Here is a 22,292-nt window from a genome sequence, read left to right as displayed (position 1 = left end):
GCGGGATGAGGAAAAAATGCACCCAGGGCGGGTGAAGTGGGAATAGGCTGGGGAGATGCACGTGGAGCCGCGGGAGCAGGAAGAAGCGCACGGTCTCGGCCTCACCCGGTCCCGCAGGGAACAGAGCCGTGCCGGGGCCATGGGGACAGGCCGGTATTTTTACTTTGGGCAGACAGAAATTGTTCGGTGGATTTAAATGTTGACAAAGCAATTCTTCCAGGAAGTCTGGTGCGGGATGGGGTACCAGGTGATACTGTGGTATGCGTGGTGAGGGTAGGGGACAGCAAGTGAGGAGCTTTTTCCTTCTTCTTTTCCCTTCCTTTCCCTTCCTTTCCCCTTTCCTTTTCCTTTCCCCCTTTCTTTTTCCCCTTCCCTTCCTCCTTGCCTTCCTTTCCTAAGAAAACGGTCCCGTTCTACCAGACAGGGGCTCCCCCGTTTCCACAGGTTCCTCCGCACCGCGGGACTCAAGACTCGCAGAGGGCTCACGGCGTGTTTCTCGCGTCCCTCACTCCTGCCGTTCTCCTCACTGAGATGGGGAAACAGCACCAGGGAGGGAGGAAACTACGGCAAAACACTTTCCTGGGGGGAGATTCGGGGCTCGCCCCCCGCCCCCCCCGGGCTGTTATCTGCTCGCCATACAATCAACAGTTACAAGGGCCCGCAGAGTCCCCGCGGGAGGCGAGGCGGACACGCCAGCGCTCCTGAGGGCACAGGCGGGGGGTGACCGACCGGGGCGCTGGACAGGGGGGCGGGCAGGCCAGGTACCACCCGCGGGGCGCGCCCCGCTGCCCCTGCCCCCCCGCCTCGGGTCGCGGCCCGGCTCGACGGGGCGCCCGGGGCTGCCCGGGGAGAAAGGGAGGGGCAACTGCCGGCAGACGAGGGGACTGTGCCTGCCGGGCGGAGCGGGGTTACGGGAGGGCCGTTGGCCGCCGCGGGCAGCACGGGGGCCGCGGGGGGCGGCAGGGGCTAAGGGCGGCGGCAGGGCCGGGGGTCGCGGCAGCGCCCGGGGGTCGCGGCGGCCCCGCCGCCGGCCCGGCCCCGCCGCCAAGCCGACCGGAGGGCGCCATCTAGGGGCCGCGGCGGGGAGCGCCGCTGCCCCGCACCTGCGCCCGGCCGGCCCCGCCGCGGGTGGGCGGCCCCGCCGTGGGCTCAGCAGCCCGGCGCGGGGTGCGAGCGGCTGATAAGGCGGGCGGCGGGTGAGCGGCGGACGCGGGTGGGCGAGCTGCGGCCGGCGGGGCCGGGCCGCCGAGGGGGGGCGACCCTGGAGCGGGGCCTGCCGGCGCAGCGCAGCGGCCGCTCGCGAACTTGGCGCGGGGCGGGACCCTCGGGCGCGGCGCAGGGGGCCCGGCCAGGCGGGGGGCCCGGCCCGCGCGAGCGCGGAGGCGCTGCTGGGAGGGCGCTGCCGGGGCCGTGCCCGCCGTGCCTCTGCGCAGCGCGGGGCCGGGGCGCAGCGCTCCTCACTTGGCGCTCAACCCTCGGCGGTGTCAAAAAAGAAAATTATTATTATTTTTCCCCAAACCATCCCTTTTTGCACGCAAGGGAACGAGAGAGGGGAGCGGGGGGAAAGAAAGATAAAGCATCAGCTGAAGTGCCAAAATGATTTATGAGACAGTAGAAAATATTTCATAAAGATCTCTCACAGATTCTTTACTTAAACCAGTTAGAAAACAAAAGGGGCTGTTTCGTGACAGATCAGCAGAGGGATGGGGCAGGATGACGGAGGAAAAGAGGAGCAGGAGAAAGTACGTTTCAGGTGATGATGAACTCGCCGCCTGAAAACCAAAATTGAGCTCGCAATTCGTGCCTTGTCTTTCTACCCCTGGTTATCACCCTCAGAAGGTGTTTCTCCCTCGCTCTCTGTTGCTCTGCCAGGTCAAAGCCACGTCTATTTTAGCCGCAGACTTACCTGTGAAACAATTTTAAAATTCCACTCTAGCATTATAAAAAAAAAAAAAAAAGAAAAAGAGAAAAAGCGGCGGGGATGGGGAAAGTTGAATTTGCTGTTATTTCCCCAAACGCGCGCGAGGGGAAACTTCGCAGTGGCTGCAAGGGGCCCGGGTGCGGCTCAGAGGGGTGCCAGGAGCCCGCCCTGCCCTTCTTTCGTTCTCTCTTGCCTCCTCTCGGGCTCTCTGGCTTCTATTTCTTTATTTTTCTTCTTTATGTCTTCCCCTCCTGATCTCTCTCGCCCCTCTCCTTTTTCCTTCCTCTTTGCTCCCCACCTCCCTTCTCCCTGTCTCTCCCCGTCCGCCTCCCGCTCCCCGCCGCACCCCGCGGAGCCCTTGGCGTGCACCGACCACCCCCCGCCCCGTTTCACCCCCACTAATAGACCTCGGTAACAGAGCGGGGCGTGTGCGGGGAGATGAACCGCCGGGCCGTGTGCGCGCCCGCTCAGGGAGTTGGGATCCAGAGCCGCAAGTGACAACAAAGCGGGGCTCCCGTCCCCGCCGCGGGCCGTGCCGTGCCGCCCCGCACACGCGTGGCCCGGGGCGCTCCGGAGCGCGCGGCCGGGTCTCCCCCGCCGTCGGCGCTCCCGAAGGCGGCGGCCCCCCCCCCGCGCCCAGCGCCGCCGGCCCTGCTCTCCTCTCCTCTCGTCTCCTCTCGTCTCCACTCCTCTCCTCTCCTCTTCTCTCCTCTCCTTCTCTCCTCTCCTCCCCTCTCCCCTTCTCCCCTCTCCTCTCCTCCCCTCTCCTCTCCTCCCCTCTCCTCTCCTCTCTCCTCTCCTCTCTTCTCTCCTCTCCTCTCTCCCCTCTCCTCTCTCCTCTCCTCTCCCCTCTCCCCTCTCCCCTCGCCTCTCCTCTCCTGGCCGCGCTCGGCTCGGCGCGCTGGCGAATCAGAGAGTGTCGGAATCTATTGCCTTTGTCTGACAAGTCATCCATCTCCGGGGAGGCGGGCGGGGGGCTGAGGGCGCTGCGGCTTTTAGAGAGACACACACCGGGAGCGGAGGCTCCAGTCTCCGGCCCCGGCTGCTCGCAAGCACTTCCCACCTCGGGCCAAAGTCCGCCGGGCGCCGGATCCTCGGCCCGGCCGAGAGGAGGGGGCGCGCCCGCCCGCCGCTCGCCGCTTACCCGGGGATTGCTACTCCGCTTTGAACTTAAATGAACTAGCCCCGGACCGCGGGAGGAGGAGGAGGAGGAGGAGGAGGAGGGAGAGCCGCGTCCTCCTGCGCCTTCTGCCGCCTGGCCGCCGGCCGCACCTTGCTCCGGCACCCCCTCCCCGCCGCCGGGGATGCTCTGAGCCCTCCCAGCCATGACACCCACCTGCCCCCCGGCGCCGCCAGCCCCTCGCTCCCACGGACTCTGCTGACTCCGCCGGCCCCACCGCTCCGGCCCCCCAGAGCCGGCGCAGCCCTCCCGCCCCCCGGAAAGTACTTCGCGCCCCGCTCCGCCGGGCAGGGGGGCCAGCGCAGCCCGCCGCTCCCCTCCTATCCTCTCCTTCTGTGTTTTATTTTTTTGTTTGGTTTGGGTTTTTTTTTTTTTTTTTGTGTTGTTTTTTTTTTTTCTCCCCTAAGTCTTGAAGTTGAGTTTTAGAGGCGACACGGCGGCTTCAGCCGATTTCTTCCCCTTCCTTTGCCTCCCCATGGATATGCACTGCAAGGCAGACCCCTTCTCAGCAATGCACCGTGAGTACTGGAGCCCGGCTCCTTCTGCTGCTCTCCCTCCTTCTCATCCCTCCATTCCTCCTTCCCCAACCATTCTTCCTCGCCTGATCCTCCTCCGGGTCCATCCCTTCCCCGCCAGCCTCTCCTCCCGCGGCCAAGCCCGGGCTCAGAGCCGCTCAGCAGGCAGGACGGGCACGGCCGGCCGCGGCGGCAGAGCCAGGGTCCCGGGCAGCCCCGGGGCCGGGGGGAACGGAGCTCCGTGCCAGGGGCGAGGCGGCGGCCAGGATCCCCAGCCCGGGGGGCAGGGGGCTGTGTGCGACCGTGCCTGCGCTGCGTGCCGTGTGTGTGCGAAAGAAAACACACACACACCCCCCGAACCAGACCTCTCCTCCGCAAAGGCACTTTCCCCATCGCCCCTCAGACAACGCGAGTTCATTCCGACTCGCGTCAGCCCCGGGCTGGACCTGCACCCCCCGCCCCGCCGGGCGGGGGTCCCCCGACCCCCGCCGTGGCTCCGAGCCCCCGTTTGCCCCGCGGTCCGAGGCTGTTCGCGCTGACTCCGGGTTTCAGTGGCAGAGGGGAGACGCCGGTTTAAATCCACGGCGGGCTGGTCGGCGGCTCCGCGCCTCGGCCGGGCTTGGTGAAAGGCTGGGTTGCGGGGAAACAGGACAGTTGTGTGGCCGGGAGATGTGGCGGCTTCGGAGGCTCCCGAGAAGCCACGGTCCCTCCTGGTTTATTTACCAGGTGCCCGGTGCGCATTTTAAATGTATTCCTGGCACAGAGGAAAGCGTATTCGTGATGTATTTTCACTTTAAAGAACCTTTCTATAATAGGGGAGCGAAGGAAAGCGAGAAGACCCCTTTACCAGGGACTGTAACAAGGCATTTTCAGGAATTTTAATTTCACCGCACGGAAGGAAAATAATTCCGAGATTTAAATTAAAGAGGAAGGAAAAAAACCCTACAACAACCAAAACCCAAAACCAAAACCGAATAGAAAGCCGAGACTGAGAGCATCTTGAGTCAGGAAATGAATAATTAAGAGCAATTTGTAACTTTTGACACCGAAACTTTTTGAGGACACGCCCTGACCCCTGCATAAAAACAAACCTAAAAGATGCAAAATGGAAATGCTTGAAGTTTGAAAAATTCCGATTTTGCCGTGAGAAGGGAGGCGCAGAAATATAAACCCACGATCAGATCCCCAAACGTGGATGTAGGTAACTGTCTTCCTGTTTCCAAACCAGTGATTTCCAGGAAACATTGCTTAAAATGTAGCGTTTCATTTTCGAAGACCTTTAACAGCAAATGGTCTGTGCATTAGACATTATTTTTGGTTTCCAGCGTGCAGACGCGATGGCAGTCATTCCGCCTCCGGTGCGATCCGGAACATGTAGGCAGCCGAAAGAGGCGTTTCACTGCCGCTGGTTTTTTAAAAACTCCAGTGAGATTCGTGAACAATTCTGGCTCTCGATTATGAAAAATAAATAAAAACAATTGATTTGTTCCCTAAAGTGCATTTCTAGAGCTACAGACCTCCATATTAGTCAGCAATTAAAATACATACGAGCGCGGGCTCCTGCCACACAGAGAGCAGAGCACGGGCTGTACGAACGCGGCACCGGCTGGTGTGTGTGCAGACGGCGGCACTTACACACGGATAAATACACGTAAATATCTTTACTGCTCTGATAGAAATAACCGAGGAAACCACGGGGCAGAGCAAAACAAACTTGTGTGAAAAATATCCGGGCTGCAAGAATTTGAATTATTAATTTTTAATCTTTTTTGCATCTGTTGCTTTTTAATACTTTGTAATGCGAGTGATAAAAGGTGCTTTGAATTATTTATCATGGAGTTGCCGAAGAAATTGCTGTCTTGTAACTTTAGAGGCAACATGTGCAGAAGGGGTTCTGAACAATTGAAGAAAACGCAGAGCAACACATACCCGCGGGTTTTAGTGGAGGAAGATAAATACACCCCCCACAACCCACCCACCCCTTTCCACTCTGAAACCCCAAGTATGTTTTAAGAAAGACTAACAAAAGAATGCAACAAATAACCCCTGCTCATCGGGGAAGGGACGGGGAAGCCAGCCGGCGCCCTGGCCGAGGCGGCTGGGAGGGGGTATGTGGAGGTGTTACTGAAGGGGTGGGGGAGATAGAAAAAACTCTATTTGTGCGAAAGGGCTTGGATCGATCGCAGGGCAATGAGAGTTTCCACTAAGTTCAGAGCCAATAAGTCAGTGTCAGAAGCAGGGGAGAAAAAAAACCTCAGCGAAAATACAAACAGATCATTTTTCAGCAAACCGCAAAACGAACTAAGATCTCCTGGCGAGGAAGATACAGAAGGTTAGGGTTGTGTGAAAGGAAAGCTTTAATGCAGTGCGCGCTGCACAGCTATATCAGCTGGGCGCCGCGGACAGGGACGCGCAGGTAGCGCCCGCGGAGCCGGCAGCGCTGCTCGGCCCGGCCCGGCCCGGGCAGCCGCCCTCCGCCGCCGTGCTTCCCTTTATTCCCGTCACTCCCTTCCTCCTGCCCATGCTTAGCAGGTGCAGAGTTATTTCCCCCACAAGTTATTTCTCGAAATGGGGAAAGACAGATCGGGAAAAAGCGACTCTAGCAGTCCTATTTGAGAGAGAGCGGGTTTTTTGCCCGGAAAGGCGCGGGGGGGGGGGGGGGGGGAACAGAGGAAAACGGAGCATTTTGAGTTCTCCCTGAATTAGACTTGTGTGGGGAAAAAAAAAACACCGGAACGTGCGAGTCGGTTAGATTAATTTTTTGTAACTGGAGGATTTTTCCTTCAAAGATCGAAAGCTGAGGACAGAGAGGGTCTGTCTGTTAACGAACACTGGCCGCGGGACAAAAATTATTTTCTTTCTCTCTCCTTCCTTCTCCCTACATTTCTTTCCCTTCCTCTTTTTCTCCCTGAATCCCTTCCACTCGCATCCGAAAATAACGGGAGAGGACGCGTTGCAGGGGGACACGCCGCGGGGTAAGGGAGGGCGGGGTTCGCCAGGAACTGTAATTGACAATGTGATAGAAAATCGTGGAAAGAAAATGAAAGGCGAGAGGAAAAGCCCAGGAGCAGAGAGAAGGGGACAGCGGCAGGGTCTGCCCGGCGCCGCTGAGCAGCTGAGCCCCGGAGTTGGGGACCGCATCGCCCCCGAGCCCCGGGAGCGGAGCGGGCGCTGCCGCCGTGCCCCGCACAATGGCCCCGCCGAGCTGCCGCTCCGGCGTCCCGGGCGGGCACGGCGGGAGGGGGGTGGCCCGGGCCCGGGAGGGGAGGCGGCGTGCGGGGGGGAGAGTCCCCGGCCAGTCTCCGGCCCGGGAAATCCACGCTGCCTTCTCCTTCCTTCCCTGCTTTCCTCCTTTATCTTTCTTTCTTTCTTTTCTTTCTTTTTCTTTTTCTTTTTTTCTTCCTTTCTCCTCCTTCTTTCTCTCTCGCTCTTTTTCTTCTTTCGCTCTTTATCTTTTCTCTCTCATTCTCTTTCTCATATTCTCCCCGTTCTTTCCTCCTCCTTTCCCTTTTTCTCCCTTTTCCTCTCCTTCTCTCTCTCCCTCACTTCTTGCTCCCCCCTCTCCACCCCCTGCCTTCACCTCCATCCATCTGTAGTGACTGGAGATTTTGCAGTGCGAGTGGCAAAGAATCCACGACTAACGGTGTGTTTCTGGTGTGCGTGGGTTGTTGTGTTTTTTTTATTTCTCTTTCCCCAGCAGGGCACGGGGGTGTGAACCAGCTCGGGGGGGTGTTTGTGAACGGCAGGCCCCTACCTGACGTGGTGAGACAAAGGATAGTGGAGCTGGCTCACCAGGGGGTGCGACCCTGTGACATTTCCCGGCAGCTGCGGGTCAGCCACGGTTGTGTCAGCAAGATCCTGGGCAGGTAAGGAAAGAGGCAGCTCCTTTTCCTCCCCTGGGACGGCAACGATGCGTGTGTCCCCCCCCCCCCCCGCGCCGGTGTGACCTCCCGCCCTTGCGGGCTCTCCCCGCCGCCTCCCCGGAGAAGCCCAGGCCCCGCGGCTGAGCAGGGCCCCCTCCCCTGGCCGCACCGAGATGCCCCTCCCGCCTACCCCCGCCCCGGCGGGGTCTGGAAACTCCTGCGAAGACAAACAATTTCCGCGGGGAGGGCGGGAGAGAGAAGGGACTGGGGTGGGGGTGAGGAGGTGGAGGGAGAAAAAACGAAAGAACGACAAAAACCCACCCAACAACAAAAAGATCCCCAACTCACAACAATCCGTGAGCGGCCTTAGCAAATACACGGGTAAATAAACAAACAACGGCGCAAATAAATAAATAAATACCCACGGTAACCGATGGCCGCCAAACGGGATGTGAAAGACCCCCGGGGGCAAGGCGGGGGCCGGCCCGGCGCCCCTGCGTGCGGCCGTGCCCGGGTCAGAGCTGCGGCACCGGCGGCGGGGGCTGCCCCGCACGGGCACCCGCTTCCGAGCGCCCGAGGGGGTCAAACGGCGCCCCCGCCCCCACCGGCGCCCCAAGAGCACGCCGGGTGCTGCAAGCCCGCACTGCCGGTGTCCCCGGCCCGTCCCCGCGGTCGGGGGGCTTCGCCTGCGGCTGGCCGCACCGCGGCGGGGGCTGCCGTTTTGTTTCCTGATGCCCGGGCCTGGAACGAGCGTGTGCGTGTCAGGCGGGGAGCGGGGAGGCAGCGGCGAGCCCAGCGCCCCCGGCACCTCACACACACAAAAAGAGGGAAAAAAATAAAATAAGGCGGGGGGGGGGGGGGAGGAGGAGAGCGGCAGCGAGCCCTGGAGAGAAGGAGGAGAAGGGAGCCCCCAGCCCCGGGAGGCCGCGCCATGCGGCACTCGAGCCGCCGCGCACCGGCACCGCGCACTGGCGGGCCGGGGCCGGGGGCCGCTCCGGGGGGCAGCCGGGCACTCGGGGGCGGCGGGGCCGTTCCGAGCACGGCAGGTCACTGACCGTCCTTTGTGCAGGTATTACGAGACGGGGAGCATCAAGCCCGGCGTGATCGGCGGCTCCAAACCCAAAGTGGCGACCCCCAAAGTAGTGGATAAAATCGCCGAGTACAAGAGACAAAACCCGACAATGTTCGCCTGGGAGATCCGGGACAGGCTACTGGCCGAGGGCATCTGCGACAACGACACGGTCCCCAGCGTCTCCTCCATAAACAGGTAAGCGCAACCCCGCAGCCCTGCTCGCGTCCCCGTCGCCTCTTTATGGCCCCACAGTCCCCTCCGAACGGCGTGGCCGGCCCAGTCCTCCCTGGGTCAGGTCAGACCCAGCCTGCTCCTGCCCCCCGCCCGCAGCGGGACCCCGGCCCGGCCCGCCCCGCGGGGCTGCCCCGGGGCTGGACGCTGCTCGCCGCGGGGCTGCAGCCTGCGCTGCCGCCCGGCCCGGGGCGGGCCCGCTGCGGCGGAGGCTGTAGGCTGCTCAGGCCGGCGGGGTGGCGAGCGGCGGGGCCGGGCTGTCCCCGGCCCCCCCCAGCACCCCCTGCCCGGGGGTACGCGGCCGCCGGCCTTGCCGGGGCGTCAGGGCTCCGAGCCGCCGAGCCGCCGCCGTGCCCGCAGCCCCGCGCCGCATCGCGCCGCGCCGGGGGAGGCTCCCCTTGTCCCCCGGTCCCCTCCTCACCGCTAGCCCGAAGGAACGGCCCCACTTGCGGGGCGGCCCCTTCCCCGGCCGGGGAGCGCTGCGCCCTGCGACCCCCGCTCGGGCTGATCCCTGCCCTGGCCGCCGGCTGGGATCGATTTCGTAGTAGCGAAGGATCCCCCCATCTCCTCCCCCAGCTGCTAGGGCGCGACTCCTGTCGGCGGAGGGACTGAGGTCTCGGGTTTGAGGTGACAAAAATAACCGTGTGACAGGCAAGGAAAAAGGATCGATGCAGGAGAAAAAGGCCGGTGATAGATGTGATCGAGTGCTGCCTGCAAGGCGCTCAGCCCGCTCACACGGCCGCGATCTGAGCGCGGCACACCCCGCACCCCGCGCTCCGCACCCCGCACCCGGCAGCGCGCAGCAGTCTTTGCATGCGGTAAAAGTAGTTCGCTGTTTTAGTGTAATGTACGTACAGATCCTGTGCCTATGCCCACAGACACACAACCTCTAGAGAGTGACACAGGGGTGTTGGCAGAGGTTACACACACAGCCACCAAACACCTTGCCGGCGGAGTAAGCACACATGACATTTTGCATGCAATCCCAAATATACAGTACTTCCCGCTCAAATAAACACACGTAGCATATATGTAAATATGCATGCAGGATTTCGTAGTGTCTGCGCAGATAAAACCACACAAGTCAGTATATTGGCCCTTTTGATATATAACAAGTTTAGCTAGATTTTTTTTTTTAAAGCTGGTGTATTTATAGCAAGGGAAGCAAAAAATAAATAGCAAGGAAAATGCGGCGGTATTTTTTGTCTTGCGCTTTTCATGGCAGATTTATCAAAATATGTCTAATAACTCAGACTGTGTATTTCTAAATCTGGCATCCTATATAAATGGGTTTTAATATTTTGCAAATGATATGGAATTATCCCAAATCATCTTGAAAACAGCAGGTAGAATTAGCTAGTGGAATGTACCTTGGCTAAGAAAGATTCCCTCAGACACACTGTCTCTGTAATATACTGCTAGGCTACCCTAGGAAATTATCCCTGTGTGTGCCATCTGTATTAAAATGGTTATTAAGTTATGAACAGGGTAACATAATACTGATCGGCTAATTATACACCCTCCTAAAAAACCTCCAGGTCTCTGTTACTCTCTCAGTCAGGTATTGAAATAATAACAGTTTGACATTCAGACACCTTACAAAGGCAGCTGTGGAAGGACAGCCGGCTATCCCTGGGAGGAATTAAGCTGGTGGTACAGAAGTCCAGAGGAACGGCTGCGGGCTCTTGGAGGAATAGCCTAGACGGACCCGACACACTTGTACGCCCCGGTTAGCTCAGGGGATGTCAGCGTCCAAATGCCACTGAGGCCTCAGCCCCTCCTGCTGGACCTGCTGCCTGGTGTTGGGGTGCGATGTCCCAGGCAGAAGGCAGAGCGCCAGGTTTTGTTCCCATCTTTGCCACCAGTTTGCGGCAAGGCTTTGGGTGTTTTGCACCTCAGTTTCCCCACCATGGAAATGGAAAGTGATCCTTCTCAGAAGGCAAGGGGAACAGATGTCAGTTAGATTGCGCTTATAAAATGCTTTGAGAAGGACAAGTGCTTTGTAGCCTCTAAGTATTATTATACTAAAAAGGCTCAGCTGTGACCCACCATGTTTGATTCATACTGAGATGGCATTTGATGTCTAGTCAGCAAGGTACAAGAGCATTTTGGTTTCACACAGTTCAGTCTTTCCCCATTCCTTTTAAATGTTCAGGCCTGACTTCCCATTGTTCGCTGTTGTATGAGGCTCCCTAAAACCCACACCTGTGAGGAGGCGAGCCCATCGCACCACAGGACATAAAATTTGCAGGTCTGTGCTAGGCAAGAACAGGAGAGTGAACTGGGAAAAACTGCAGCTGAATGGGAAATAGTATGTAAGGGCCCAATCCTGGTGCCATGGAGAGTAGCTTAAGCTTCATCACTCCAGTGACTTTTGTGACTCCAGCTCACAAAACTCACAAAATGTAAAGATGGGACTAAGTTCACAATTTAAAGACACATTTTCCTTTCTCCCATTGCCAAAATACATGTGTAGAATCGGGTCAATCCTTTGTAACAGCACATCCCTTACCTGTGGTACAATTACAAATCGGAATGAATCTAACACTCCGAGTCTCTGAGCACCTTCAGATAGATGACAATTTTAAAAGTTAACCTTCTAGAAATACCTGCCACCTTATTTTTGCAAAGTGTGTTTTTTTCCAAAGCAAAATCTGCATTGGCTCAGTGTCCAGAACTGTTAGAGCTACATCCACGAGCGCTTTAGTATCTTGAGACTATATGTGAGGCATTTACTGAAACAGAAGTTACCTAGGTCCCTGGATAGGCTGTGAGTAGTGCACTTAAAAACAGAGACCTCCTTGTACATGGAAAAAAATTACTTTTGGTTATTACAAGATTTTTCTGAAAATGTATTAATTACATTGTCTTTCCTTTCTTTCTGGGGATTAGTCTAACATTAACAAAGGCTTTTGGGTGAGAGACTACAAAGCAATGCAGTTTCAGTTCAATTTTAAAAGTCTCCCTTAAACATTTAAAAAATCTGTTTTCCATGATACCTGAATTCTCCGTGCCTACGTTGCACTGATCTTTCAGTATTGCACTGAGAGTATCAGGACGCATTTGGGGCGACGTGTGTTGAGATTTATCAGAAGCTTGTTCATACCAAACTCATGCAGATACAAACTCGGGTGAAAATCATGACTTAACTACCCTGTCAAGATTCAGGAAAAATATTAAAGTCTTCTGCTATGCAGTAATTTTCCTTTAATTATGGCAAAAAAGTCTAGAGCGTATACTAGTTAATAAGCAAGCACACCAGAACTGACAGGATCAAGACAGAGCAGTTATCTCTGCCGTGGGAGCCTTCCTGTTTCTGCTTCACACATTAGGTACTATACGGTATAAACCTATTGTGTATGTGTAGATACACACACACATACACACAAACATATATATATATATACACATGCATATATGTAAACACACACACTTAGACACAGCGCACATAACTGAGAAGCAGGCAAGTGATTAAGAAACTCTTAATTCTTTGGTAAGCAATTAATGCTTACTTCAAATCACTCGAGCACCTTGCTTCTTGAGCACCCTGCCAGCCTGAACTTTTCCATCTATCATATGATGACAAACGAGTTACCTTTGGTCACTTTGGGTTAGAATATTTTGACCAGACTTAGGCACTGCTGTAAGCCTTGTGGCGGTCTCCTAAGTGTGAACTTGGAGGCAGATATTAATGAGAAATTTTCCTTTGTTTTGCGGCATGTACAGTTAGCCTCAGAACACAGGTTTCATGAGATAATGATCACCCTAGAATCTGAATTACACAGTGTACTTCAGTAGGAACAGGATGGAGCACATCACAGACACATGTTCACAGTGATGCAGCAAGTGATGCAATGGGCACCGTAGTTTAAGCGTTATGTTCTGCTTCTGTTAAATTAGTGAATTCCTTACAGGAATTCCTTACAGGTCCAGAAAGGCAAAGCAAAACAACTCCCCCCACAATCTGTTCCTCTCTCCCAGCTCTCCTGCAGCTGGGTTCAGGATTAGGGACTCCCCCTTAGCCCTTAGCCAGGGAATGCTGAATCCGAAGCATTACAGAGTTCCGTCAGCCTTCTGGATATGCTTTGGACCCTGAGCTCCTGAGAGAAGACCTAACTAATACCCCATGGCAGAGAACAGAGTTTAGCAGACATATTATCTCAGTCAAGCCATTAGATGTTTTTTCAGTTGTCTCTTAGGTATTGGGTAGATGTTAATTCCCAGTGTTAAGCGTTTGGTTTGGGGAGATGTCTCTTGTTTCATTATACAACAATTGGCTAATAATTCCTAGTTAAAGTTTCCAATAATGATGTGCTTTTTAAAAACACATATGGAAAGACACAGACATTGATTCAGGTTATAATGACCAGTGAAATACATGTGTACACTGAAATATTACTGAGCATGTGGCCAATTTCAGTGGCTGTGGGCAGGCCTGTAGTTTAGACCAAAGAATGGCATATTAGGAGATCAGATTTCTCTTACCAGTTCTTCCATTAACTTCCCAGTTGATCTGGGGCAGGTCACACGGACTCCTTATGAGGCTGCTTTGCCATCTGTAAAATGAAAATAACAGTATTTAGCTACCTTTCTAAAACTCATTGTGACCCTTCACTGAAAATGCCCATGGAGTTACATGCATAACGAGAAAAGGTTCAAAACTGAAGCTAGGTTGTTTTACACCAGCTGAGGCTTTAGCCCACGCAAGGGAGACAGAATTGAACAGAATCTTGATTGAGGTAAACGTAACATCTCAAGACAAACAACCGAGTCTGGCAAAAGGCAGGTGTATTAGGGCAGAGGCTGTGTCATATGCGGAAGAAATCAATGTTATGCAAGCTGAGCTTTCTGAGTCACTCTCGCCGGCCTCGCTTGAGAATTTCCCCAAAGGACACCCTGGACAAAGTCATTGGTGGATCTCTCCCTGCCTTTCCCACCAAACAAATCTGGAATCCTTGGAGGACAGGTAATAAGTCTAGGGAGATGCTGGAAGAGTACAGAGTATCTCTAGTGGCAGTTTGTTCATAGTGACCAAAAGCAGCAACCGCTGCATGGCCTGCAGTGAACACGGGAGAAATTGCAGTTTTAACCAGCAGGTGTGTGTGTGTGTCACACAAACCTCTCACCACCACCAGTATTTAGTAGCCACAAGTCAGTTTTCTCAATAGAGAGGGCAAGGATTAGACTGGCCATGTAGATGGGATTAGCCTCCGACTGGCAGTGTGTTGGCGCAAGGCAGGGGTGAAGGAAGCTTGCCTGGCAGTACCTGACAGCTCACCAGCTCTCATAAGCTGGCGCTTCTTAGGGTGCACAGAAGGAGCTCGGGATCCTAGCAAGCATCCTCTCCCTTGGTGGATGCCGAGCCTCAGGCTTCCATGGGATTTCCTGCATCAGGGCATGCCCTCAAGGCAGAAGACTTCTTACGGCCAACTGCTTTCAGCTGAGCAAAGGAAGCGATTGGGTCACACAGGGCTTCATTACAGGGAATATACTCCTTTAAATTCAGATTCTTTTCCATCAGACACAAACCTGGTATTATCTTCTTTTTATCATTGCAAATAAAGGACAGGCTCATAAAGCAGAGGTTACAGACAATGTTACTGCAGCTGAAAGAGTAAATGAATGCTCATAGCATTTCTCTTTGTCTTATTCCTCATATCTGGCCACTGGAATGTTGTATGGTGGGAACCACAATAAGCTAGCCGCATTTTTTCTAATTTTCATATTGCGGAGATATTAGCTCAACAGAGGTGGTTTAGCAAGTAAAACTGATTGTGCCTGGGAAGTTTTCAGCTCCCTGTTTTGTGAATCTTGAAGTTCAGAACCACATCGGTCCCTTTATCACCTAAAAATCCCCGCCCTTCCTTTTTGTATAGATGTACAGAAAGACTGATTTTTTGTTGGAAGTTTTTTCAAGTTTTTGCATCTAGTGAAAGATTGCTACATTCTGCCATAGAGGTAGCTGCATTTCAGTGCTGGGTGAGTGAGTCCTATGGAGCTAAACCTCATTTACCAGAATCACTATTATGTGAAAAAACTCATTTGACTTTGGGAGAAAAGAGGAGAAAATATAAGTAGCTTGGCGAAGCAATGACGAAGTGGTGAGAACAATACAGTGATCTGAAGGGCACAGTCCCTCCAACAGAAAAGGAATTATTCACATTTAAACAAAGCAATATAGCCAGGAACGAAGAGAGGCAAACAAGAAAGGAGACATTTAAATGGTAGCAGAAGGTATCGCCTGATAGGGAGGTCCATTAAGTTGTGGAATTGCATCCTATAGGAATTCCTGATTTCTTGGAATGTATATAACTAGACAGCGTTAATAACAAGCAAACACAGAATAACAAATAATCTTGTGTTGGCTAAAGAGATAGATAATGCTCTAGCAGGCCAGCTGGACCCTTTATGATATGATGACATGCTGCATACAAAAGAAAGTCGTGTTTTCAGCCGTATATCAAATATCCCAGAAAACCCGTCTCTGATCCTAAAGCCTGTTCAAACAAAAGATTTCCATACTACCTGAATAAAAAGATACGACTTCAAAACTGTCGAATAAGGCTGAGATTCACTTAGATTCCATGGTCTTTAATTAAGGCATGTTGAAATGCAAATGGAGTTTAGGCTTTCTACTTACAATCAGCAAAATATTTAGGGATCCCACTTAATGAAAAGGTAGAGACTTCCAAAAGCATTTGTCATTGGCCTGACATGCGTGCAGCTAACTAAGGCTTTAGGAAATCCCATCTGTGTGTAGATGGCTCTGGTGATGATTAGAAAGGTTTGAGTTTTTCTCCCAAACAATCATTCTTTAAACTGAGAGCTAACGGGAACGAGGACTTTTCCACTGTAATCCCAGTTAATCTATTGGAGCCTATACATGCATGGCCGTATTTACCAGTCCCAACTGTTTAAAAATGCACAGCCTAAACCATGCAGTTGGCATAAAAATCATGAGTATGTGTAATACAACATGGGGATGGTTTTACTTGTTTTCTGTTTTCTACCCTATATTTTAAATGGATTTGGGTATCTGACTCCCATTAAACAACTTTAAAAACACCTTTGGAGAGCCAACAGGCCCCTGTACAAGTGCCCGCAAGCACTGGAAGCACACTTTATTAAATGAGAACTGAAATTCTCATGCTATCACTTGACTAGAGGAGCTGGAAAACCCACAACAAACACCGTTAGGCTTGTGATGAAATACTAGACAGTATGATATTCAGTGCTAGCCTCCAATTTTCTCTAGTGCCAGTAACTGAGAGCTGATTTTGTAGCACTTATATGGCTATCTACCCAGCTGAAAATCACAAATCTAATCACTTGGTTTCCAAACTCCTCAGAGTGCACTTACAAATATTCATTTCCAATCAATTTGCACCTGCTAATATTTCTCAACGCTCACATGCGATGACAGAGTCAGAAGCAATGCCGGTTCTTACTGTTTCTAAGAGGCTCTGTGCGTAGATCACAGCCCACTGCCCACCATCCAAAACAGGCACAGTGTAAACAGGAATTTCTTTCGAGAGGTTCTTTTAGAAAATCAGTATATACACACGTCTGTCTTTACACCCTCCCCTTAGCTTTGACGAGGCTTGTAATTCAGACAGTCCTCAAGGTTTCAGGGATCCTGAAACAAACATCTTTGTTACAGGAAATAAGATATCTGGCCACGGCTCACCCACCGAGCCTGAGTCTAGGTAAAAAGGCAGAGCAAAACTGGAGAGCCCTCTTCTTCAGGCTCACAGCTGATGAGACGGAGGCTGAGCACTAGCTAGGCTGCAACTGCCTCCCCCTCTTCCCTGATAAGTAGGCATATAAATAAATAAATAAACGGCATCCTAACTGCACTGAGAACTCAATAAAACAATCACATCAAATATGAGGAGGTATAAATCTCATGTCTGCACAGGTAACCCACTCAATTGCTTTTATTATGGCTCAGCCTGACTCCATTTATTACCATCCGTGGTCTGGGTGAAGGATGTTTGCATGGAGGGTGGTCTCCTGGTGAAATCCTATCCCTGGAGCAGTGACAATCAACCCATACAGAGGTGGATTTTGGTGGGGAGACCAAAGGCAGATCCATCTGTCTGCATGAAAACCAATCAATAACCCTGTAACTAGACCCCTTGTCACTGGGAAATGGACAACAATAGTTCAATCCTGGAGCCATAGGAGAAGAATAGCTGTGGTTGGGGTGTGAGGAATGACAGGATGTATGCATGAAGTGCTTGAGACATACAGACAGAGTATGTCTGTCCATACAGATACTGAGGAGAAGTGACAGGATAGGCGGAGAGCAGCGAGTACATTTATATATATATGTAAGGCAAATTTGAAACGCTGATGTGTTCAAAGGTGGGTATGGCAAAGCAAAAAGCAGAGTTATACTGTGTTTTTTTACAGGACATTTATATGGGGACTGTGAGTGTGATGCAGGTACCTTTGGTGACACGCACCTGCTGGTTGGATACTACCTATGAGTATATTGGCATACGGCAGGGAACATGGATCTCTGGGCAGGCACACAGTCAGGGACACAAAATGCTGGTAGGCTAAAGGAAGCATATGCGGGAGTTTGATGTGGTCGGGGAAGGATATTCCTTTGTCCTCTGTCTGGCTTGGGATTTATGTGTGTACTAGTTTTGACAGAGAGGAGGAAGAGTGATGTGCCTAAAGCCTGAGCTAACGGACTGTGAGTTCACAGATATGCTTCCCAGAAAATACTATGTATGAAACATTTACCCAAACCTCACTGTTAAATGAGGAAGGGAAATTCTGGAGGCTTATTTCTGCCTGTACGAAACACAGAAATAGGACATTTCTTGCTGCTGTCATTCCCTAGCTCTGCAGTTCCTGTAGTGTTTCTAAAATCTGCAGAGTGTATTGTTCCCCAGGCTTCTAGCAACTCCCCCAACACAGGCACACATGCATACGCACACAGATATGCCGGAGTTGGCCTCTATTAATTGTCCTCTCTTGGGGGCCAATTTAGTTTTTATTCCTTCGGCTCCATTTTGAACAGTTCCTCCTCTGCCAAGGTAAGCATGCTCCCCTCTCGGCAGGGTCCAAGGCACAGGGTTAAATGTCCATCTCTGGTTGGGAGGCAAATTGCATCAAGAATAGCAATCAGCTCTGCCCAAAATGCCCATCACTGTATTGCAGTTCAGAGGGGAGGTATCCATATTTTTCAAGGCAGATTGATGTCTGTTCGTTAATTTACAAAAGGAAAAGCAGAGACTGTGACCAATTGACAGGGTCACAAAAGAAACCCTCACGTATCTGTCAGACAGGATACCCTCTAGTTTCGGGGTAGTTTGGATGGTTCTGGCAACAATAACAGTACCCATTTCTTTGGTCAGGAAGGGTTAATATACCAGCCCTTTGACTCTTGAACTAGTCCTCATTTTCTTCAAGCTGGGCTGAGATACAGGGCAATGTCGTTACTTGGCTGTCCATTTTCAAGCTCTCACTTTAAAATTGTAATGGAGTCTTTGGGCACTAACATTTGGGCACTTCCTAAAGGGACTGTTGCCTTTCAACATACTCGTGTTTCTCTAAAAATTCTTTTAAGAACAATTTTTGGTCATCTACCTTTAAAAAGGAAGACCACAGCACCATGTAGCTATGTAATAGTGCTTGCTGTTAATATTCACCTACGTTTAAGACCTTTCTTGGTTGTCTAAATTTAGACTTTCGAGCTTGAAAAATTACACATTTATACATAAATTATACATGCACAAAAATACATATACACTTATTTATAAAATCAATATGGAAGACAGAAGGTGTAGAAAGGAAGAGGAAAGGAAGAAATAGTATTTCTGAAGAAAAAGACATCATGTTTGCATACTGAGCACATAGGGGAAGGGTATTTCTGGGACATGCTATGTACAAATGGGCCAAGGCTGTGCAAGCAGAAATAGAGTGGAAAATGTGCAGTGTCACAAATTCCCTCTCCCTGTGGAACAAACAGTAAATTTAGAGTTTTAAAGAACCAATGTTTGTGGTGCTGTCTCTGGCAGACAGACGGCCACAACACAAAGCTCCCACAGCGGGTGGAGAGCACAGCTGGGTGGGGTTGGTGGAGGAAAAGGCAAGAGATAAGGATGGAGTGAAAGGCTAAGGCAGATGTGACTTGGATTGGGTCAAAACCAGAGCTGCTGTAGTTTCAGAGAAGGCAGTCTTGGCCACTGGGCCAAACAAGATGCAGAGTCACCCAGTACTGGCATCCAACTCCCTTACGTGGCTTTAACAATTTCAGGCTATGTGTGTGCCTGAGTGGGGAGTCTGTGTGTATGGAGGCAACCAGGATGGGGACAGAGTAAGTGTATCTGGCTGTGTATTCCTGTGAGGTGCGCAAGCTGGAGAGCAGGGAGGAGCTGCATGGGTGAGTTTGTGTGCTTGCACGTGAGACAGCATGTGTAGATTGTAAAAAGATGACTGCTGTGATTCTAACCCCCTTTTGAGGATTACATGAATTTTTGTGACCTGCAAATGTTTTACGAAAAATACATGCCTATGGGTGACGCCCCCATCCCCATGGGTCTTGGTGTCCAGCAGATGAAACTGGCAGGGCTGGTGGCACAGGGAGACATGAAATGAAGGGAGTATGGCCCATTTCAGGAATTGCCCCTGGCCCAGTGAAAGGCAGGAGATAAAGCGATCCTAGGGAACAGTCTTTAGAAGACTGCAACAGGAAGGTGCCTGCCCTGTAAATGAGGCCTTTGTACTGCTCAGAGCACCACCTTTCCAAAACGAAAGCACCTTCTGCACCATTTGAATGTGCTCCTAGATCATTCTGTGCACGGTGAGGTAATCTGATCATGGAAACCTGGGTGCATTTGTGCAGATAGACCGCCGAGTCTCTATTGTTCCACCAGACAATCTTCTCTGTAATGGATATTTGGGTGAGACATGCCCTATACCCCATGACATGTGTACAAGGAGGAGCGTGGACATATCACTAGGGCAACATGTCCAGCTGGGAGTATAGACTTATAGCCAGTAGGTATTACTGGTCTGCGTGAGAACTAAGAATAGTCTTAGCCATGGAAACAATGTCATAATCCTGCAGTTACACGCAGGGAGTCGTAGGGGCAAGAAAAGGCGTGGTAATACGCATCTTGGGAAGCCCATCTGGTTTCATGGGGCTCTGCACAGGATGCTGTGTGACTGCTTCCCATGGCAAGGCAGCCATGTGAACGCACTGATGAACCGTGGCTGTGAACAAATGCACGGGGGGGTCCTAGCAGTGCTCACTTCTTTGTCAGCAGTCCTTTTGGGCAGACCTGGGCATAAGGTGCTATGGCAGGCAGACCACCAACATGCTGAGGGGAACGCAGCGGGCAAGATGGGCAGTGCCAGTTACACAAGTGCATGCGAGTGTGCGTACAGCAGAGTGGCGTCTGCTGAGGCGTGTGACCGTAGAAGGCGTATGGCAGGGCAGATACACGTATACATGGAGATGTCATGTACAAATGTGGGGACACGTGCCTGCTGGGGGTGCCTTGTGCATCTGAGGGTACAAGGGGTGTCTAAGGCACAATGTACTTGTCAGGGAGTGGATCTGTGCTAGTTTGTCGATAGGTGATGCAAGAAGGGGATACCTGGGGATAGTGGGGGCAGAGGGGGTTATGCTAAAGGAGATATTTCTAATGATAGCCATAGTTTAATGCACTGGACTCTGCCCTCCTCTCCTCTCCCCTCCCCTCGCACTCTTCTCCTCATTACCCAGGTTATCTTGTTTGGGTTAAGAGGCCAATTTCAACAGACTATAATTGAAGAGTGAAGAGAATCTGATAAGATAAGGAAGGGACATCATTCCTCAAGGGATCAATAGAGGTTTCATGTTCCTCCTTCCCCTGCTGTGTCCCTAACACGCTAACACTCTGTGTCCGTGGGCCTGGTTTATTTGCTCTGCTTGTCTGCAAGCCCGGAAAGGAAGCGTGGGAGAGGGGTGGGGGGTGGCTGTAGCCCCTGTCTGTCACACAGACAGAGCAGAGGAGGGGGCATAAGAAAGGGACAATGGAGAAGTCGGAGGCAATAGGAGCCAGGAGGAGGCAGGGAGGTGTCAAGCCTGATGCCCTCCTGGCTCTGGCAGGGGCACGGCTTGCAAGGGAGGTGTTCACCTTTGCCCTTTTATCTCAGCGGTGTGTGCTGCAAGGGAAGGATACTGATAAGTTGTCTAGATTTAGACTTGCTTTTCCTAGTGTCCCCGCGCAGACAAACTCAAAGCTTTTTATAAGTACTCAGGGGGCAACCTCTCAGGGCCCCTCAGGGTGAGGGAGGAATAATTACCCCTACCACAAGGAGGGCTGGTAGCTGCTCCTGATTAGGTTTATGTTAGGATGCGAGGCTCAGGCTTGATGGCTTCAGTATCTCGCAAGCCATTCTTAGCAGTTTTTTGGACCAAGCCAGCATAAGCAGATCCTCCTAAGGCGGAGTTGCCTCAGCAGTGGATACAGGTCCCCTCAGGGCAGGGCTGCCAGGGCTCCTGCACCCCTGGGCAGGAAGGTGCCCTTGCACAAGCCACATGAGACCCATGTGCACTGGCAGCCGGGGCAGCCAGGGCAGTGCAGGGCAGTGCCTCCAGGAGACCCAGCCTCTCGCATCAGGCGAGCACTGTGGGTGCTCCCCCATCCCCATGACCAGTGTAGGGATGCTTGGGCACGGGGAGGCAAGCGGAGAGGTCAGCACAGTGCAGGAACCGATCCAGATCCCATACACCAGGGCCGGGCAAGTTTCTGGAGAGCTTGAGACACGGAGGGGTCTGGGGCTGAGATATCTTCTTCCAGCTGATTTCTCTTTTATTTTTAACACCCAGAGAAACAGATGCTGAGAGCAAGTCAGTCATGCAGTGAGCATGTGGCAGAGTTGGGAATACAACCCAGATCCCCTGACTCCCAACCTCAGGCTTTAACCACTAGACCATGCTTCCCTCTAAGCCACCTTGAACTTTCCTCGGTGAGGATGGGGGCTACTAAGCCTCTGTGGGCTGCAGTTTACCAAGCTGTCAGGAGTGTGCTCACTGGACCGCCTCACCAGAGACAGCCTTCCTCACGCATGCTAAAAAAGTTGAAAAGAAATTCATTTCATGGACGGTGGCTGCTTAAAAAAGGCGATTCCAGCATATGTATGTGATAAATGTTAACTGTGCATTAATCGCATTAAAGAGGACCCTATAAACTTTTCATTTCTAATTAAATTCTGGCCGGTGATTCTGGCGAAGCCAGCACACTCCGGGCCTTTGTTTATGTGGAAAATTAAAATGCAAATACAATGGAATTTATTTCCATTACTAGAGTGATATGCTGGGCTCCTCTGTTTAACAGCCTCCAATTATTTTCAAACAGGTCTCTCTCCCCCTCCCCTCCCCCCTCTCTCCCTTCCTCACTCCCTCATTTTTTTCCTCCCCCTATTACCCTGATGCTGCTACCCAGTGTGAGGGGTGGAAGCTGGTAAAGCAGTGGGTGGGCTAAGGATGGTGTCATCTGTTCAA

The 22,292-nt window shown here is 52.3% G+C and overlaps 1 protein-coding gene across 8 annotated transcripts in view; it reads left to right on the top strand.

Moving 5' to 3' along the window:
- Positions 1–2,772: 2,772 nt before the first annotated feature.
- PAX2 (paired box 2) overlaps positions 2,773–22,292 on the top strand; it is a 117,526-nt gene continuing 98,006 nt past the window's right edge. For 7 of the 8 annotated variants that reach the window (XM_080400814.1, XM_080400811.1, XM_080400809.1 and 4 more), the window contains exons 1-3: positions 2,773–3,619; positions 7,314–7,482; positions 8,549–8,746. In XM_080400814.1, the coding sequence (XP_080256940.1) occupies positions 3,577–3,619; positions 7,314–7,482; positions 8,549–8,746 (410 nt within the window). In that variant the 5' untranslated portion in view covers positions 2,773–3,576. The remainder of the gene's footprint in view (positions 3,620–7,313; positions 7,483–8,548; positions 8,747–22,292) is intronic. The other variant, XM_080400808.1, reaches the window with a different exon arrangement.

Source organism: Falco punctatus (assembly GCF_963210335.1).
Source record: "Falco punctatus genome assembly, chromosome: 9".
In the NCBI taxonomy this organism is placed as follows: domain Eukaryota; kingdom Metazoa; phylum Chordata; class Aves; order Falconiformes; family Falconidae; genus Falco; species Falco punctatus.
The sequence above is the reverse complement of the archived record's forward strand: the minus strand, read 5'-3'. Positions and strand labels throughout refer to the sequence as shown.